Source organism: Lissotriton vulgaris, chromosome 5 (assembly GCF_964263255.1).
Source record: "Lissotriton vulgaris chromosome 5, aLisVul1.2, whole genome shotgun sequence".
NCBI lineage: Eukaryota > Metazoa > Chordata > Amphibia > Caudata > Salamandridae > Lissotriton > Lissotriton vulgaris.
In genome coordinates, this window is record NC_141693.1 from 1,687,443,749 (window position 1) to 1,687,462,421 (window position 18,673).

At 43.1% G+C, this 18,673-nt stretch overlaps 1 protein-coding gene across 2 annotated transcripts in view; it reads left to right on the top strand.

Moving 5' to 3' along the window:
• MARCHF10 (membrane associated ring-CH-type finger 10) overlaps nucleotides 1-18,673 on the top strand; it is a 279,236-nt gene that overhangs the window by 135,574 nt on the left and 124,989 nt on the right. For both annotated transcript variants that reach the window (XM_086923827.1, XM_086923826.1), the window contains exons 7-8: nucleotides 3,850-4,016; nucleotides 12,512-12,621. In XM_086923827.1, coding sequence (XP_086779953.1) covers nucleotides 3,850-4,016; nucleotides 12,512-12,621 — 277 coding nt within the window. The remainder of the gene's footprint in view (nucleotides 1-3,849; nucleotides 4,017-12,511; nucleotides 12,622-18,673) is intronic.

The window sequence follows — 18,673 nt, forward strand, 5'->3', positions numbered from 1 at the left end:
GTAGGGGAGTATACTCAAACGGTTCCCGCTATCCAGAGCCTCAAAGAGAGAGAGAGAGATCTTCCGAGTTTGAATATTTTCAAATTGTCACAGTAAACTGCCACAGAGCACTACAATGAAAGAGTTAAAAAATAAATTAATTACATGATTAAAAGAACTGCAAGTGCACAATATTGGATTATGCCATACTGAATGTCACACAGATAACCAACCCAGATGTAATGAGCCTCCAAAGAAACAGTGGTCTGGAAGGCGACCGCTTTACACCTTATTCGGTGCGCTGCATGATTCACTTCTGAACACAGCAGGTGCGCAGTAAGCTGAGCGTGTGAGATGCATGTGAGGCAGTGCCTTGGTGGCCTCAAAGACCTTTCGGCATAAATGTGAAAAAATATCACGCCCACACGACCTGCGTAAGCTCCGCCTAAACTGCTTCCGGAATTCTTCAGTCTCTGCCAAATAAAATCCTGTAAATATGCAGCGTGTGTGGCTCCGCCCCTCAGATTTGTGTAAACCTGTCAATAGTCCAATGAAGCCTGCAGTGAAGATCGAGCGCTTCCAGCATTTCAAGAACTAAAACGCCACCGATGAAGGAGGTGGACTCCTGAAAACCATCCTTGTTGTCATAAATTTGTTGTGATGAAAGCATGGTTATAAGAATATATTCCACTGAGAATATCCAATTCAGGGTAGGTGCTTTTTTTCTTTCCAAATTCAACACATTGGAGTCCATCCTCGGACAACTTCCACCTCAGCGATCTCCACCCAACCGATCAGTAACAGAGCACAAGGAACATGGAATGTCACTTATAAAAGGCACAGGGCAAGGATGGCACCCTCACTCGAATTCAAAATATAGCATGACAAGCTCTGCGTACAGAACTATGCAGATCTATATACAACAGAGCTTTATTGTGTATTTGACTCTTATGTACAATGCTATTTTACTGAGAACTGGATGTGGGCAACTCTCTATCAGTACTCTAAAAATAAGTAATCTGAGGCAATAAATAGCATACAGTTATTTCTGTCTGTATGATGATTTCCTTTCTCTAGCTTTTTATGTGTTTTGGGAGCTCCTAAACATATGGGTCATCATTACGGGTCTATACATTAGATACTTTATATACTGTATGACGTGTTGATGGGCTAGTCTCATAGTATGTCATCTGTCCCACATTCCTTCCCTCCTATGTGAGCACCATACTCTGAATTCGATTTCAAAACCCAAATGGATGTGCCTATTTTTGGATGCTGTACCACTTCAGCGCTATTACTTAAGAATATCAAAATAAATATGCTTCATGTCCTTGTAGTTGTATAGTATACTTTTAGGTTTAACCCTATAATAACTGATAAAACCCTACGGAAAGGGAAATAGCCCTCACCAGTGTAAACATATAAACACTGAAAAAACACCTTTACAATCACAAACTAATGTCATTCAAAGAAAGGAAAAGACAAATGAAAGAGTTATTTTTTTTCCCTGTAGGGGCCAATACAGTGTAACTTTGTTATACAAGATAGCAGGAAGAAAGACTGGGCTAACATTATTCTGCTTGAGTTTTGTTGTTTAGGGATGCCACTAAAATATTGTTTCCTCCTCCTTTGGATTTTTTCAGTTTTGTGGTCTTTGGTCTAAAGATGCAGGGTTTAGAAGCATGTTTAGGTCTCGTTTAATTATTTTATAAAATGTAGAGAATCAGGAAATATCAAAATCATATTTGATATTTTGGCTTCGTTTGATTCTTTGACTGATAGGTAAAATGGCTGGTTTCATAAGAATATTTCCCAATATTTGTCATCATATTTACCCACGGAGAATGGGTAAAAACCCTTGATACATCAGCCCCCAGTATCTAGTGACTCAGTATTGATAGTAGGTGAATTGCCAACACCTCAGGCTTTAAACATTCAATGCAAGGTATAGTGACAAGTATACGTGAAAAGAGTGCTATCAGCAATCATCTGGAATAGAGGTGAAATCATGACACCAGCCTTTTAGAAAACATGGAAAACACTTGGAAGGCTGCTGCAAAAAGGTTCTTTGCAAGTTCAACAAAGATTGGAGTGATATTGTTTGTATTTGCAGTGATTCAGCTACGTATATGAAAGCGTTGTGTGACGACTTGTCAAAATCAATACCTGAGCTGAAGATATTCCTTGTAAGAGATCCTTGTCACTTGTTAGATGGTATGCTGAAAGGTTTTACAATTTTCAGAGTGAATGAAGAATGCTATTGCTTTTTTAGGCCATTCTGTTGCTCTGTTTTGTTATGCGTGTTAACTATCATTTTGTGCTTTGTTAGGCATCAAAAAAAGAGTCATCCCAACTGGGTCACTTAGCTGATTGTTCTTATTCCAAGGGGCTGTGAATGCTATATTATCCATGTGGCAACTGATTACAGAATCTTTGCTGAGTGATTATGCCATAGGCAAGAAATGGGAGGATCTTTGGTAGCATATTGATAGTGATGTGAAAAAAGTACCCTCCACTGCATTCTTAGATTTTTACAGGAAAACATAACTGTTGTAGTAGACATAATACAAAACTAGAGCTGAAAACACACTTGTCTGTCAAGTGTTCAGCATAATTTCTGTAGATGTGAAACATCTCCTTGAGAGTAGGATGGGCGGCACCTTTGGTGTCTTTGGCACTGCAACATGTTCTATGTTAAAGTGCTTGCCACTTGGTAAGCAAAGCAATGTTGAAGAGAAATTCAGGAACTTTTATTTTACAGTGTATGAGAAATGGCTTGATGCATAGAAATGTCCCTTCACCAACCATGGCATTTGAAGTAAATGTAACCTCACTGTGGTACTCTGTACTAGTTCTAGATCCCTTCCGTAAAGGAGTATTTTTTCCATAGTTTAAAAAGTGCTGCTTCTTTTTTGAGCGCTTCAATAACTCTGAGGGCATAAGTGCCAGTTCAAAGCAAATATTGCAGAAGCTGCCCAGAGAATCACAATCTTCAAGTGCACCAGTATTGATATGGAAAGCTATGTCTGTGGCCAGAGTTAGCAAATTGTGCACTGGATGTTTTGGCATTGTGCGTCTCAAGTGTAAATGTTGAGAGGGCCTTGCCACAGAAAAAAGTTTACATGGGAAAGAAAGAGCGAGTGCATATGACCAAAGACTCCCTGAAGAAGTATTGTATGGTGTACTACAATAAGTTTGATTCACAAAATATAGTTGGACCTCATATACACTGTATGTACACTGTCTATATACCATGCACTATCAGTGCAGTAAGCAAGCAATAATAAAAGCTAAATAGTCCATAAACACAGGAAAAACACTGTTTCTGTTGTTTTTAATGGTGTGAAAATGTGTAACCACTGATGACCACTGTTTTAAGGTATTGAAAACACTGAAAAAACCCCACCAGAAAGGACAAAAATAGAAACTGAAAACAGGAAAGCCTAAGTATACTTAAATTCAGATAGAGTTTTATAAAGCTTTTTTAAGTTCTGTGTAGTAGCATTGCCATTCTGTTTCCCCTTGAAAGTATCTGTAAATGGTATGACTTTTTATTTCAGTTTTCTCATAGTATATTTGTTTTTTTCCCGATAACTGTGCAACACATGGTGAATATGTCCACACTCTAACAGTGGAAAGTTGTCAAATGTATGGGTGGCTAATGTAATGATTCTACCAGGGCCACTGCCTAGACAGGCTTACCATCTGTAATATTGACCTGTAATTGATGTAGAGCAAATGGTCTATCCCATTCTAAGTGTCAATGGCCTCCTGTTGGGTCTTTATTATTTAACAACGGTAGCAGACTTGTTTACATGGATCCTAGGAGCTCTGAAAAATCACATTTAATGTATTATGTAATTCATTTAGCCTGCTGGAAGAAGACTCTGAAGAGGAAGGGGATCTGTGCCGGATTTGTCTCATTTCTGGAGGGACAGCAGACAACCCTCTGCTAGAGCCATGCCGATGTGGAGGCAGTCTACAGTTTGTTCACAAGGAGTGTCTGACAAAATGGCTGAAGGCAAAGATAACCTCAGGTGAGGAAGCTAAGGCACCAAATATGACACCATTTGCTCTCAATGAATTTGACACCCCTTTGTAGTCACAGAAATCATACAATATGGCATTTGGTCCAAAGCTTAAAGAAGGATTGTAGGATTGTAGGACACCTGTTAAAAGATACATGGTCAAGTAGTTTGTCAACCTGTGACAAAACTCAGCTATGTTTAGGATAAAGTGTTGTTATTGAATGTAGCATGAATCTACCTGTGTGTAGGTAGTTAGGTATTGTCTGTTTGGCTGGTCTCTGTAGTTAAAGGTCACTTAAGAAATAATTAAGGAAATCCAATGCAGTCACTCAGTGGCCCGGCAGCATTGAGGAGCTTCTTATGGGTTGTGTCATATAACTGTTGATGTACTTACAAGTGTGAGAATACATTCAGCATTGTCATTTCATACAATATGCATGCAGATGATCATGTATTAGAGAATTTGGATGATCCTATAATGTTAAAAGAGGAAACAGGGCTAACAGCAGAAAGAAAATGATTTTTCTAAAACATTTATTTATTAAGGTTTGCAAACAGTGCAATTGGATACAAACTTTGAGCATTGATAATGATGCAGGTAATTTGTCCCGGCCCCAGCCCTAAGACAACGTGAAGGTGTTGATGTAATTTGATATAGTGTATTAGGCTGGGGGCAGGCATCACCATAAATTCACACTGCACATTGTATTAGCACAACAGCAATGATACAAAAGATTGATGCATTACCCCCTTCTGATAATTATTTAAGACAAAGCAGTCTTTTGAAAAATCAGATAAGTCAAATGGGCTTATATCACCTTACAGAAAAAACTGGACATCCAACATTTTGAGTCAAGTGCATAAAGAGGTATTACAGTTTGAGTGCAATGTTCACTTTGTTGTTGAGGCACAAATGCATAATGCCTAGTAGCCACTGATTACCCCAAGATCCAGAGAAAAAGTCTTGCATTTATCCTCCGATACATTCTTAATAAAACATAGATGGCATAAAGTGTATTAGATGAAATGTTGATGTTAAGTGAGCTATCCTTTTCCTTCCGCGACCCCTCTCTATGGAATAAACTTCCCCTGGAACTCAGATGCATTAAACCTACCCTTTTATTCCCGAAAAACCTAAAAACTTGGCTTTTCCCCAAATGCTGACTACATTTCTTGTTTCCCTCTCGTTAGCCCTTCTTCTGTAGTAGCGCCAGGACTCTCCTCAGAGTACCAGTTTGCGCGCTAAGAATCCCTTCACAAAAAAAAGATATGGACTTGGCACTGATATGAGATATATCTTGACATCCCAGTTGCTGTTACTTCTGAAGAATTATGATCTCAGATAACCTAGAGGCTAAGATTTTCGCATAGATTTTAGTGTCACAATTGATTAATGTAATTGGTCAATATGACCCTTACTCCGGCACCGGTTTTCCCTTTTTGGGGAACACCACAATCTTAGCCGAGGTTCATGAATCTGGAGGAGGAGTGCCCCTCTGAATTGCTAAAAATACCTCTAGCATATATTTATGAAGACTAGTGGGCAAAAGTGTTATAAAATTCCCCCGGGAAAAGGTGCGTTCCCGCAACTTTTCCAGATGCTAGTCCGGAGGCTGGAAGTGTAATTTCTCCTGCCGAAATAGGTTGATCTAAGAGCTCACAATCCTCTCTTTCTAATGTTTTCATGGCCTCGTGATCTAAATATGACTCTATCTCACCAGGTTCCACAATCTCCTCAGCATATAGTTGTTGATAATATCTTTGGAAGGCATAGTGTATCCCCCCTACATCAGATATAGGTCAGAGTTCAGGGTCTTGAATTTGCTTAATATCCCCATAAGTTGCCTGTTTCTGGCACTGAATTCTAGTGTATGCCCCACCTTTTCATTAAATGTTCTTCCAAGCAGTATATTTTTTGTCCGCTTTACCTCAACCAGCGATAAAGCCTGATAGACTTCCTGTAAGTGCTGCTTCTCCCCTTCTGTCTAATCTAGCTAAATCGTGGTTTCCCCACAAACCCTTGCTTTGAATGTATCCCATAGTATACCAATAGGGGTGGTCCCTAAGTTTTCAGCCATAAATATTGGAATCCACTTCCTCATATGCATGACATAGTCATCATCTATCAGAAAAGCTCTCTCAAACGACCAGCCCCTATTAGTTTGTGGGATAGCTTGAATATTTAGTTCTAGCACTAAGGGGTCGTGTTCAGACATCACCAAGGATATTTGAATGTTCGAGAAGCATGCACCAGCCCACTAGATATAAAAAAATTACCTAGGTGAGCATGCACCTATGAGGAGCAGAATCTTTTTTATAGCCGGGATCCATAGGTTCTTTATTGGCCCAGACATCATAAAGCCCATGGGAAGTCACAAGCTGCATCAATGACCGGAAAACCTTGGGCTTACGTCCTTGATACGTTTTTACGTCTGCCATCAGAACATTCCCTTTAATATTGATGTTAAAATCCCCACAGACAACCAGGGGAAGGTCAAGCCGGCTAGTTCAGGACAAAGCGAGTCCAATAAAGCTTAATCGTCAATGATGGGCCCATAAATAGAGCAACGTGTTAAAGACCCTCCTGTATAAATACATTCTGCAATAGCCCATCTACCATATTTATCTACACTGGCTCTTGTATAGTGGATCTTGCCCATGCGTGCAAGTATCGCTACCCCGCAGGTGCGGGTTCCTTGCAGAGTCCTAGAGATAATTTGATATCCTGAAAATTCCAATAGATGTTTTTAGGATCCCTCAACATGCTTATTCTGCAGACAGATAATGTCAGCTTTTAAATACTGGAGGTCTAAAATCACGCTTTGCCACTTTCGAAAATTATTCAACCCACAAATATTGATTGAGGCTTTTCTTAAGCTAGTCATCCTTTATTATAATGCAATATAACCTAACAACCACCTGCCCACACAAACACATCCAACAAATTGCTTGGATCCCTCCCAGCACCCCAAGAGCCCCCCAGCACCCCAATCTCTGACAAATGTCCCCGCCACTCACCCCTTCCAAGAGCAAAAGGGTCAATCCTGACCCTGGTGATGGTGCTTTCCAAAGAGCCGCACCTACCCCCGACCCGGTCCCTCCAACCCCACCAAAGACCTACCAAGCCCACCTACCCCCGACCCGGTCCCTCCAACCCCACCAAAGACCTACCAAGCCCAAAGAAAAGCAAAAGGCAAGAAGAAGCTGGGACCTCCCAAAAAAAAAGAAAAAAACCCTCTCCAGAAGCCCAAGTGGCCCATACGAGAAATCCTAAGATATACACATAGGAAAAAGGAAAACGAATAAACAAGCATAGAAGAGCCAACATCCACACAGAAATGGTAGCTTCCAGGGGTTTATCAGCCCAGTCCAGCCTCACTGGGGATCTCCTTCAGGTATTCTTGAGCTTTAATCTCCGGGACAAATGTTTGTGTCTTTACCTTGAAGATGATCTTGAGGAAAGCCAGGCTCAATAGACACACTTTACAGCCAAATCGCTGAAAAGGGGAAAGTGGCTGCCAGAGCCGTCACCTCCTCTCCACTGTCACATGGCAAAAATCTGGACGGACGAAAACGGTATGCCCATCATATGACTTCCTTGCTTATGGTCTTGCCTTATCAAAGATAGCCTGGCGTAGGAGAAGGTTGCCGAAATAGACCTGGATAGCTCTTGGTCTCTCCGCCTATTGAGGATGATTTTTCTTGAGCGTTAGCGGAAAGCGATGCACCATTTGAACTTCAGATTCTCAGTTCCATTGGACAAGGTCGGGGAACGCTCCATTCAGCAGCTTCAACATGAAGGTTCTGATGCCGCTTCCCTCCACATTCTCTGCGAAGCCCTGAACCCACAAGTTGTTTCTGCATTGACGGTTCTCAGAATCCTCTAGCTTCCACATTACATCAACAGGTTGGGTCTCCTGTAGGTTCTGTCGATTCTCCACGGTCGCCATGGCGGCTACTGCTGCCTCTACCCATTCCTCAACTGCAGTGATCCGCTCCGCCATCTCAGAGCAAATTTTATTGACTTTTCATACTGCGCCCTGAATCTTCTTTGTAGCCAGATGGGCCCTTTCATGCTCGACTCTAGCCTCAGACTGCATCGGCTTCAGGATGGAGTAGATTGTATCCATTGTGGGAGCAACTGGGGGATTCATGTCTGTTGGAGGTCCCCCTTGCAGCGTGCCCGATCTCTCTCCCTCATTCTCGCTATACACCTGGCGAGTCACCGAGTAGTCCCACTTTAGTTGTCTAGTGGGGTAATCACTTTTGTGTTGATGGTTTTGACTCCCCCCCCAATTGAGCTATCACCCAATGAATCTGGGGCAGAATCGTCATCCGTCAGTTCCTCACTGAAGCCAGAGAGGTCCGACTCATCCGTTAAAGAAAATAATTTTGCTGGTACCTCCGGAGATCCTCCCATCTGCATTGCCGAATTTTGCCCTTGGACTGTCTCTAGAGAGTCTCTCATATCCCTCCCGGGGTGTTCACCCACACCCAATCTGGTAGTGAATGAATGGTTGCCTCTTACCCCTGCACCCTGACCCCTCCAGTATACACCGTCTCCAAAGTTGGCTCTCCTTTCTCTCCACTGTCATTTTCTTTTTGTACAGTGCCATCTAGTGAGCCTAGGTCAACCCTGTCAGACCCCCTCGAGGAGTTAACCTCTACTTTCGCAGGCGCAGTTAATAGGAGCGCAGAGGCAACAGACCTACCCTCATCCTTCTGTAGTTGTGTTTCTTTGTGGTCCTCTCATTGTGCTGCTCAAATCCCCACGGTATTTCTTCTTCTTCAAATTTGGCTAATCGAGGGTAGCAGAAAGACATTTAGGGTTCAAACTCAATCTCACGCTTATAAGTAGAAGTACACCTGCAGGATTGTTCCTTTCCTGCTTAATGAACGTTCTCCTCTGGGGTTACAAAGGTTATACAAGGTTTCCTTTCATTTGTTCTGGAGCTGAACTGCTCATTTACTCTCTCATCAGGTCTCTTCTGTAATTCCCTGGCAGTCACTTTTCTGATGTTTCTTAATCCATTGTTAAACTTCTGAATGCCATCAAAGTGAATACTTAGGAATTCAGCTCATTGCAACAATGCAGCATTCTGTGGACTTATCTTTGTTTTTGTTTTTTTAACATTTTATTGTCATTTTATTATACATGTTAACAATCATTACTTAAGTGGAATATTCTATAGTGCATACAATAGGCGATAAAGACATATTATGCAGTGGTGCATCTTTTACATTAGTTACTAGGTTCCCGAACCCCTAGACATTTCTTGTTGTGCTATATATTGCGGCGTATTCTCTATGCCTTCTTCCCCTCAAGGTCATTCGCTGTCTTCTGACATCTGCCTTTCTCGTCGGGGTTTGCAGATATCACCACGGAACCTATTCCAGTTTCCCCACACCAGAGCCCATTTTTTAGAGCAACCCCGGTGGATAAAGACTGACTTCTCTGTTATCACCATGTCGTCCATATCACGGCACCATTGTCGGTGTGTGAGGGGCAGTCCTAAACCCCAATGTCGTGCTATATTATGTTTTACTAACGCTAGTCCCAGTGTTACCCATTCTTGAGCTGCGTGGTTCAGGTCAGTGGGTTCCCAAATGTTGAGCAAACATCTTTTTGGTTCAGGTGTGACCTTTACTCTGGTGACCTGTGATATTGTGTATAGTACTGCTACCCAAAAACAAGTGATTACCAGATCGTGTGCCAAAAGGTGCCAATAGCACCGCATTGTCTCAGGCAGAGTGGAGTGCCCGCCCTACCTAGTTTATATAGAAGGATGCGCATGTAGTAGATGCGATGTAGGATTTTTAGCTGTATTAGTTTTAATGTTGAAGGTATCGCAACTTCCTACGGGGATGCCAGGGCTGCCTGCCAGTCCTCCTCATCTAGGTCTCCCATATCTGTTTCTCACCGTTCCTTAAAGGCTGTCATAGGGTCAGGCTGATTATTAATTATTTTCCTGTATGCCAGGCAGATGGCTTTCTTGCTTAGGTGGTCTGTAAGGAGTCTTCTTGTGGTGAAGCCTCCGGGAGTAGCGTGGCTGTTGGAATCAATGCCATGAGTGCGTGTCTAACCTGCGCATACCTGTAGGTTTCTGTCTGTGCCAGTTTGTAGGTGCCTTGCAATTGGACAAATGGGATGACTTCCCCTTTTTTCCACAGGTCTCCCACCCTGGAGAGGCCTATTAGGGCCCATTGCTGGAATCCCTTAGTGTTTGTGCAATTTCCCTAGCTCTCGGGTGTCGCATAGAGGCGTCACCTGTGTAATATTTCCTTCCCATCCCAATGCTCTCTATTGCACATGCCAGACTTGTATTGTGTGGGCCATGGTGTCTGTGTGGGTCATCTTTCTAGATCTATTATATAACACCCCCATGATCCCTTCTTTTTCTAGGCGATGCCTATCCATGCGGAATGCTGGGTCCTCCTGTGGTGCATGAAGCCATTGGTTTATCACAATGAGCTGGGATGCCCAGTAGTACATTTGTATATGTGGGAGGGCTATACCTCCGTCATACCAGCCTCTCACTAGTTTCTTCATGGCGATCCGGGCTGATCTCTCGTTCCATAACAATTTGGTTACCTCAGCGCTTATCATCGTGAAGTAGTAGGGGAGGACCGGAAAGGGTGTATTCTGTAGGATATATAAGAATCTAGATAGTGCCATCATTTTGAAGCAGGCTGCTCTGCCCAGTAAAGTAAGTGGTAGTGAACGCCAATGTTTGACATTTTGGCAGAATCGGATCAGGGGCTTCATGAGATTTTCTTCTCCGAAGAGTGTGGTCTGAAGTGTAAAGTATATGCAAGATACCTGAATCCCTATTCCGCGATTTGAATTTCACAATTAGGAGGCAGTCTAGGCAGGGGGCCGTGTAGCACATACAAAAGTGATTTGGACCAGTTGATAATATAACCTGAGGCCCAGCCATATGCTGCACAAATGTCTAGTAGGCAGTTGATGGACCGCGATGGGGAAATCAAATAAAGCAGCACATCGTCAGCACATGCGATCTTTCCACCCCATTGTCCACCTCAGCCCCCGGACAACTGGGTCCTGATGTATCCAAGCCACAAAAGGCTGTAGTACTATCGCAAATAAGAGTGGGGAAAGTGGGGAAAGTGGGCAGCCTGCCTCATTCCTTTTCCAAGGGGGAAATCTGCCGAGATTCGGCTGTTTGCCCCATCTTTGGGTTTTGTCATGTTAAATATTTGTCACCTGTTAGACAAATCAGTTTATAACATCCTCATCTGCTGGCTCTTGCTAGATTGCTGGCAGAATGACCCACCTTTTGTTCGCTCAGTGTTCATCTCTTCTCCAGGTGGCATCTTTGCCAATGGACCAGGCCCTCTGTTGGCCGAGGTTTATGTGATAATGGCAGTTTTGTCCTGAAGGAGTGGAACTTACCCACAAGTGCAAGTGTAAGGGATTCAAACATTTTTGCCCACTTCATGTGAAATTGACTAACTCCTCACAAACATAATCAGATGTCATCAGAACACACGATCCCTGCCAGATATACCATCAAACTACTGAACATGTTGACTTCTTTTTAAAAATGTCAACATCAGATGTCACTTCAGTCTCCAGCTTGTCACATCTCCATGGAAAATAGTGTTGCACTGCCCACGTTTGGTGTCATTGACTCGATTCAAAAGGTTAATGGCTCCTCTACACCTACCTGGTTAGATTTCCCTTGGCCCTTGGAACCGTGTAGCTAGCCTGTGGATCTGGAAAGCTAAGAAAATGAATTTGGTCTTACAAACCCTCTAGTGGGCGTGGTTCACAAGCATAGACTTGTATGGAGGCTACCTTAGACTTGCCAGAGACTCTGCTTTTGTAGACATCGAATCCCCCATTTTGAAAGGCAACCACATTTTAGTTTTTTCAAGTCTTTGTCATTAACCCAGACTATAAAAGATTAAAAATATTTTAAAAATAGGTATCCTATTAGCACAATTGAGAAATGCGAACATATGGCCATGTTTTATAAAAATGAAAGTGACTGCCACTGACCTAAATCGCTAAAATGTTGTCTGTATTCTTTGGTAACTGACTACCTAATGCAACATGTTGATAATGAGCAAGGGCAGGAGGACTAAGCATTCCCTGTAGCACAGCTGCTATTTCTTAGCTTTGCTCTGTGGTCTATAGAGCATGATGCCCTTTTTCTGAAGTCCCATCTGTGAAACAAAGGAGGCCTGCACTTTTATGTAAGTATTTAATTTTGTGGGAATTGTGTCTGATGGCAGCCACGGTCCATGCAGGTAACAGTGGTGGGGCGGAGTGGCCGGGTAAGGGGGGATTTTGAGGGACCATGCAGAGAGAAAATTAATTTATTTAATTTCCCCTCATTATCGTGCCTCGAAAAACCCCCTTATCTGGCCCCATTGCTGGTATGTGCATGGACCGCGCCTGCCTGATGGTATACATAGATGGTTCGCTGAAAGTGTGCTCATCTTCTGTTTATGTTCCTTCTCTGTCCTTCATATGGCAGGTGCACAGTTAGAAGCAGTGAAAAGATGTGAACTGTGTAGGCAGAACCTGCATTGCGACCTGGGTGAATTCAACTTGGATGATTTCTACAGCGCACACCAACAGTCCCAGGTGAGATGTTTGAAAATAAAAATTGTAATTTGAAAATTGTCCGGCCACATATTACCTGATGATCTAGTGGGCGGATATATGACGTTACTCCGCATACTTTTACTCCGCATACCGTTACAACGCGGTATTTACAACGCATACCATTACAACGCATAGCGCTTTGGGGTGCTGGATAGTGGTAAGTATAATTTACTATTCTAACTCCAGTCCCCGTGGACCCTAGGGAAGGTGTTGGATAGTAAATTATACTTATTCCCTATCCTAGAGCGCCCCCCAGCGCAATGCGTTGTAATGGTATGCGGAGTAAAAGTCGCGTTGTAATGGTAGTGCGGAGTAAAAGATGCGTTGTAACGGGTGTATACCCTAGTGGGCTCTCCATGCCACTGGAATCAAGCTATCCTGGCTGATGAGGGCTGAAAGCCCGAAACCGGTCCTAGGAAGCTTGTCTCCAGTCCAGGGAGGACCTGGCTTGGCAGTTCGGGCTGGACTGTTCCCATGGGGCACATGGTCAAGACTGATTTGCGTATGGGTGTGTTTAAACGCGAATGGCATGGTGAGCAAAAAAACGATGGATTTAGGCCCAGATCTCTGTACTGGGGTGAATGTATGACATTGTTCTGCATTCTGTCCATCAGCTGTTGTTTTTGCATTTGTCACCCCGAGTGGGACGGGTATGCTCAGACGTGAGTCCCGTGCTCTCCATTCCACTGGAATCAAGCTATCCGGGCTGATGAGGGCTGAAAGCCACACCTGTCCTAGGATGCTTGTTTCCAGTCCAGGGAGGACCTGGCTTGGCAGTTCCGGTGGGACTGTTCCCATGGGGCACAGGGTCAAGACTGATTTGCGTACGGATGTGTTCAAACTGGAATGGCTTAGTGAGCAAAAAAACGATGGATTTAGGCCCAGATCTCTGTACTGGGGTGAATGCATGACATTGTTCTGCATTCTGTCCATCAACTGTTGTTTTTGCATGTGTCTGTAATACGGCACAGGTGCATAGGCAAAGGGATTCCCTCATTTGCATGGGGCATGCCCCGATGCAAATGAGGGAACACCCCGTGAAGATAGCTCTTTATGTGCACCAGCGCTATCAGTGTTACAGAAGGGGCTGCACAAGTGTCTGCGGCCCCTTCTGTAATACCAAAGTGCCCCGGGGGTGCACAAAGCAGGCACAAACGCCCGTTGCATCCCCAGGGCACTCTGTAATACGGCCCCTGGTCTGTAACCTCTGTTTGTCTCCAGAGCACAAAAAGTCTACCTGCTATGCTTGCAAGACGTTTAAAAATCAAAAGATACTAAGATAACACTGGGAGCATTGCTGGGCTTATCGTAGCATGCAGCCTAGAGACTACAATAACATACCAGACATCTTCAGTTTCAAAGACATTGAGGTAGCTTATGAAGAAGGAGGGGGCCCATGCCCCCTCCTAGTGGTAACTAGCCTTGAAGTCTTGGCATCAGAGGGCTCTGAAGTCAAGAAGGAGGCTATAACCCCACAGCCTGTTCAAAAGCCAGGACAGAGACTATGCCTAGAGCCACTATTTCTCGAACCCTAACTGAGGATAGATCCTCTGGTAGGGTGACCAGTCGTCTCAGATTTCCCCAGACAGTCCCAGTTTTCAGAGGACTGTCCCGACACTTTTCCTAATTTTCAATAAATGTCCCGGTTTTTTGCACAAGGATAAAGTCATTCTGCAAGACAGAAATGATACTATGCTCTCCTTTCAAGAGACCCATGTAAAGCGATAAAATGTAGTATCCGTTTCTTTCAGGTTGCGCAGGAGGCCGGCTGCAGGCTTGCAGCAGAGGGATGAAAGCGTGAGTAGGAGAGCAGGGGGGATCAGGGTGGAATTCCTGCTACCGCTAATGTCATATACGGTAGCCTTAAAAAAGCGTGTGAAAATGTAAAGATATCTATAAATGCACGTGTGTATATCACACACACACATACATGTGCATCTATATTTTCAGGGCTATGCAAAAACCGGGACAGGCCCGACATAAAAGTAGCACGAAAGACTTTATGTCTGACCTGTCATGGTATTTGCTTCTCAAAATCTGGTCACCCTATCCTCTGGGGATCGACTTCGAAAGACTTTCCAGCAAGAGGTAGAGGGAGTTGGGCATCGAGACCTGAGTCTAACCACAAAAGGCACAGACCTTCGGGTTCAGATCCTGGCTTTGAGACCTCTCAAAATTAAGAGACACCCCCCCATGCTCCCTCCTCTGCTCCTTAAAACCTTTGGTGACAGGCTCAAAGCTTCGGCACCAAACGACATGGGCTCACCCCGAGTTTCCAGCAAGTCACCCGCCTGAGTCAAAATCGACTCTGAAACTGACTCCAAAATGAATGCTGTAGCCAGCTCCGAAAAAGATCTTAACGCCGAGGTCTGAGTTTACTCACCCAGCCGGTACCACCTGCAAGGAAAGAAGCTGAGACAAGGCTTTTCAGTTTTCTCCTCTGATTTCCCAAACTCCACAGAAAACACAGATCTCACCACCTCCTTCCTCACTTCAGTAGTCTGCCCTCACTTTTCACATGGACTGCGATCAGGGGAGACCAAATTTGGGGATACCACCACCTAGAGGGAGATATCCAATGCGAAGATTATAACATCGACCCCCTCAGATCATACTGAGCCCTGTCCTGTAAAATCCTTTTTCCCAGATGTCATCATGGTAAAACTTCATGTAGTCAAAGAAGAGGACAACTTTCTAGTGGAGATGCTCTCAAATATAGAGAGGTCCTTTCAATAATTACCAATGCTAAAAGCATGATTAAGAGTATCACTGAACATTTTAATGACCCAGTGCATGTGTACATGCCATCACCCTCAGGGTTGAAAAACAAAAATAAGTCCACCTTTGATGACTTTACGTACATCAGAGGGCATTTCCAAATAGGATACTCTGGTTAAAGGTGAGAAAACATGCTTGCGTCCAGGCAACTGGAGATTTCTTTCCTCTGAAGAAGGAAAGCAATAGGATAGATGCAGAATGCAATAGGCAGCCGGGAGGGTCAGCCACTCAGTGAAGAATCGCCAACCAAGCCAGACTGCTCTCTTGTTATGATAGATACTACTATTGGAAAGAAATAGAGCAGGTGGTTAAAGGTGTCAGAGGTGCATCATAAAAGGGGTCTAGAATTACTGCAAACTTGCCCATTTTGGAAAATATGAAACTGCAAAACAATTAAAACAAAATAATATCCAAACAGAGGAGTAAAAACAATGGCACTGTCAAAAAAGCAACAATTACCCAAATAAACCTCTCAAACAAGCATCTGTATTCACAACAATAAGCAGCTTGTGACAGATTGCGATTCTCTAATGTATGCGGTGGTGGATATTATGCGTTTTGTTATTTATGTTGCTCCTGCGGAGTAGAATTGAGGAGAGGTAATGGTCATGGCTAGCCTCCGATCATTAGTTTCAGTTGGTTTGTTCAGGAGACACCAGATGGTACACCTGGAGCACTGGCTTTTTTGTAATTGAGGAGTGAGAAATACTTCCCTGGTGGACTCCAAAATCTAAGTACCCAGTGACAGGTGTTGTCTAGTCAGAGATCATGGAAGTAATGTCTGCACCTGGATATTGAGCATCGGCACTTCCCTATTAGATGCCCATGTAAGGAAAGGTTTCTTACCTGTAATCCTAGTTCTCCGTCAGTAGGATCCTCATCAAAATCATCTGCGCTAAGTTGTCCCGTTCTTGTACCATATCTGGACAAGCAATGACACTGTCAAATCACTTTGGATCCCTGTTGGTTAACGTTTTAGCAAAATCGTTATTTAGATCAGCCAGGCAGCCTTGCAAGTCGTCTTTGGACAATGCAGGCACTATTTTAATTATTGTGCTGTAGGTGTATCATGCTGGGTCTCCCTGATAAGGGCCCGGCATTTGTAACTTTGAAGTGTGAGATAGCGTCTAATCTCAGGACCGGATTCTAGCATTGTTTGCAACTGGTTCTCACATATGGAACACTATGATATCATTACATTCCGCTTTGCACTCTTAAGAGCCGATCTACTACCACACCCCATCATTGGATTATTTACTGTCCACACAAAATAAAAGCCCTGATGAAGTTCAATCTTTATTGACGAAATGCGTTGGCTGATGCCTATTTTATGATGTCATTACAATGAAGGAAATCTAAACATAAAGGAATTTTGTCAGTCTATATCATTGGAAAAGACAATCTAGTGGTGCACCTCTCCACAATCATCTATGCTACAGGCCCCCAATGTCCCTTTCCACCAGCCTTTTCATGGCAGGTAACCCTCTATGAAACGGCTGGCAGGGAGGGACATCATAATCCCTACTGCACCATTGTAGGGATCGGAGTGCCTTTCGACGGTGAGCCCATCGCGTCCGTGGCGGTTAGTCTCTCTCCGAATGCCACCCCTCCGCCCACCATCCTATTGTGGCGGGCGGAAAACATGCTTACGATGGAAGTGAGACCGCCACCAGTCTCACTTCCATCGTAATCAGGCCCTTATTTTGGTTGTCTGTATTTTTTCCCAATATTTTGTCCTTTACGTACGGAGTATAGGAAGAAGATATTTTTTTCCTTGATAGTTTTCTGGCGACATTTATAAATTTCAATATTTTTGTCTCTGATATTTGACCATACACCTGTGAAAATAGGTATTCTGAAAGTCTATGTCATACATCCAGTCGCACTGATGTAATTAATGAAAAATTAATTTCCATTCCTTTGTTGACAATGAGGGATCGCCTTCAATTAGGAGTTTGTCCAATGAGGTGTTTATGTCGTGTTGAAGGTGCTACTGATGGAATTGGGAGGATCTTCTCTGGGAAATTTCTCGAGATTTGAACCTGAAGCAATTCTGCAAAATATTCAGCACTCATCTTATTATTTTCTGTCTCTCTTAAAAATGATTAGTGATGGTTCCACCCACCGTAGTGCGTAACTGAGAAGGGGGTAAGTGAGGATTCACTACTTTTGAGTTTTTGCAAAAGGTTGATGGCCACTTCTTCCTTTCGCAGGTTTTTGTTGGCTATAAGGCTCTCTTTGCTGATGATGTTGTAGTTGGAGTAACTGAGGGTTTTGAAGTCTCTGACAATAGAAATGTATATCAAAAGATTTGTTATGGCACTTTGTATCTTACAGCCAGATTCATCAAGCTGAAATCGTCTCGCAAAGGGCCAGATTCTGAGAATCTGGCCCTTTGCGAGCGCTATTTTTTCATTTGGGATTCATCATCCCAAATGTAAAAATCGCAATTAGAGAAATCGCTAAATTGTGAAAAATAGCATTTAAGGAATCTCAATTAGAGATTCCTTAAATGCTATTCATGAACCTTTTTAAAATTGCGAATTCGCAATATGGGGCCGCTATTTACCGCGAAGTGTAACTTCGTGGTAAATAGCAAAAACTTAGAAAAATGCACTTTAGTGCATTTTTCTAAGTTGTATGTTACACACACACATGTCCTTTGGACATGTGTGTGCGCAACACCAGTGTACATTTGCATTTCAGGGGTGCTACAGGGTGTCCTTTGGACACTCTGGCACCCTTGAAATCGCTTCCTTATTTGCGATTCGCTAATTGCTAAATCGCTAATAAGGAATGACTCCCCATTCATTCCTATGGGCCTTTAGGCCCATAGGAATGAATGGGAAAGCCATTCCTTATTTGCGATTAGCAATTACCGAATCGCAAATAAGGAAGCAGTAGAAATCGCAAAAAATATTGCGATTTCTACATGCATCCCGTTTTGCGAGTCTTTAATAGCGATTCCTTAAAAATCGCAATTAAGGACTCGCAAAACTGCACTTTGATGAATCTGGGGGTATAACTTTTTGTCATGGCACATTGTTTTTCAGAACGTGCTCAATTTGGAAATTTGCTTGCTTGACACAAATGTATAGCTTTCCCTGTTCACACTTTAGTTTCACGCTTATTTCCACCGCAAACTCTCAGAAAGGAAGAAGCCACAGAAAATAGCAAAAAATCGACTACCACTTTAAAAAATTGCAAAAACTTTGGTAAAATATATATATATTTTTTTTTCACAACTCTCCTT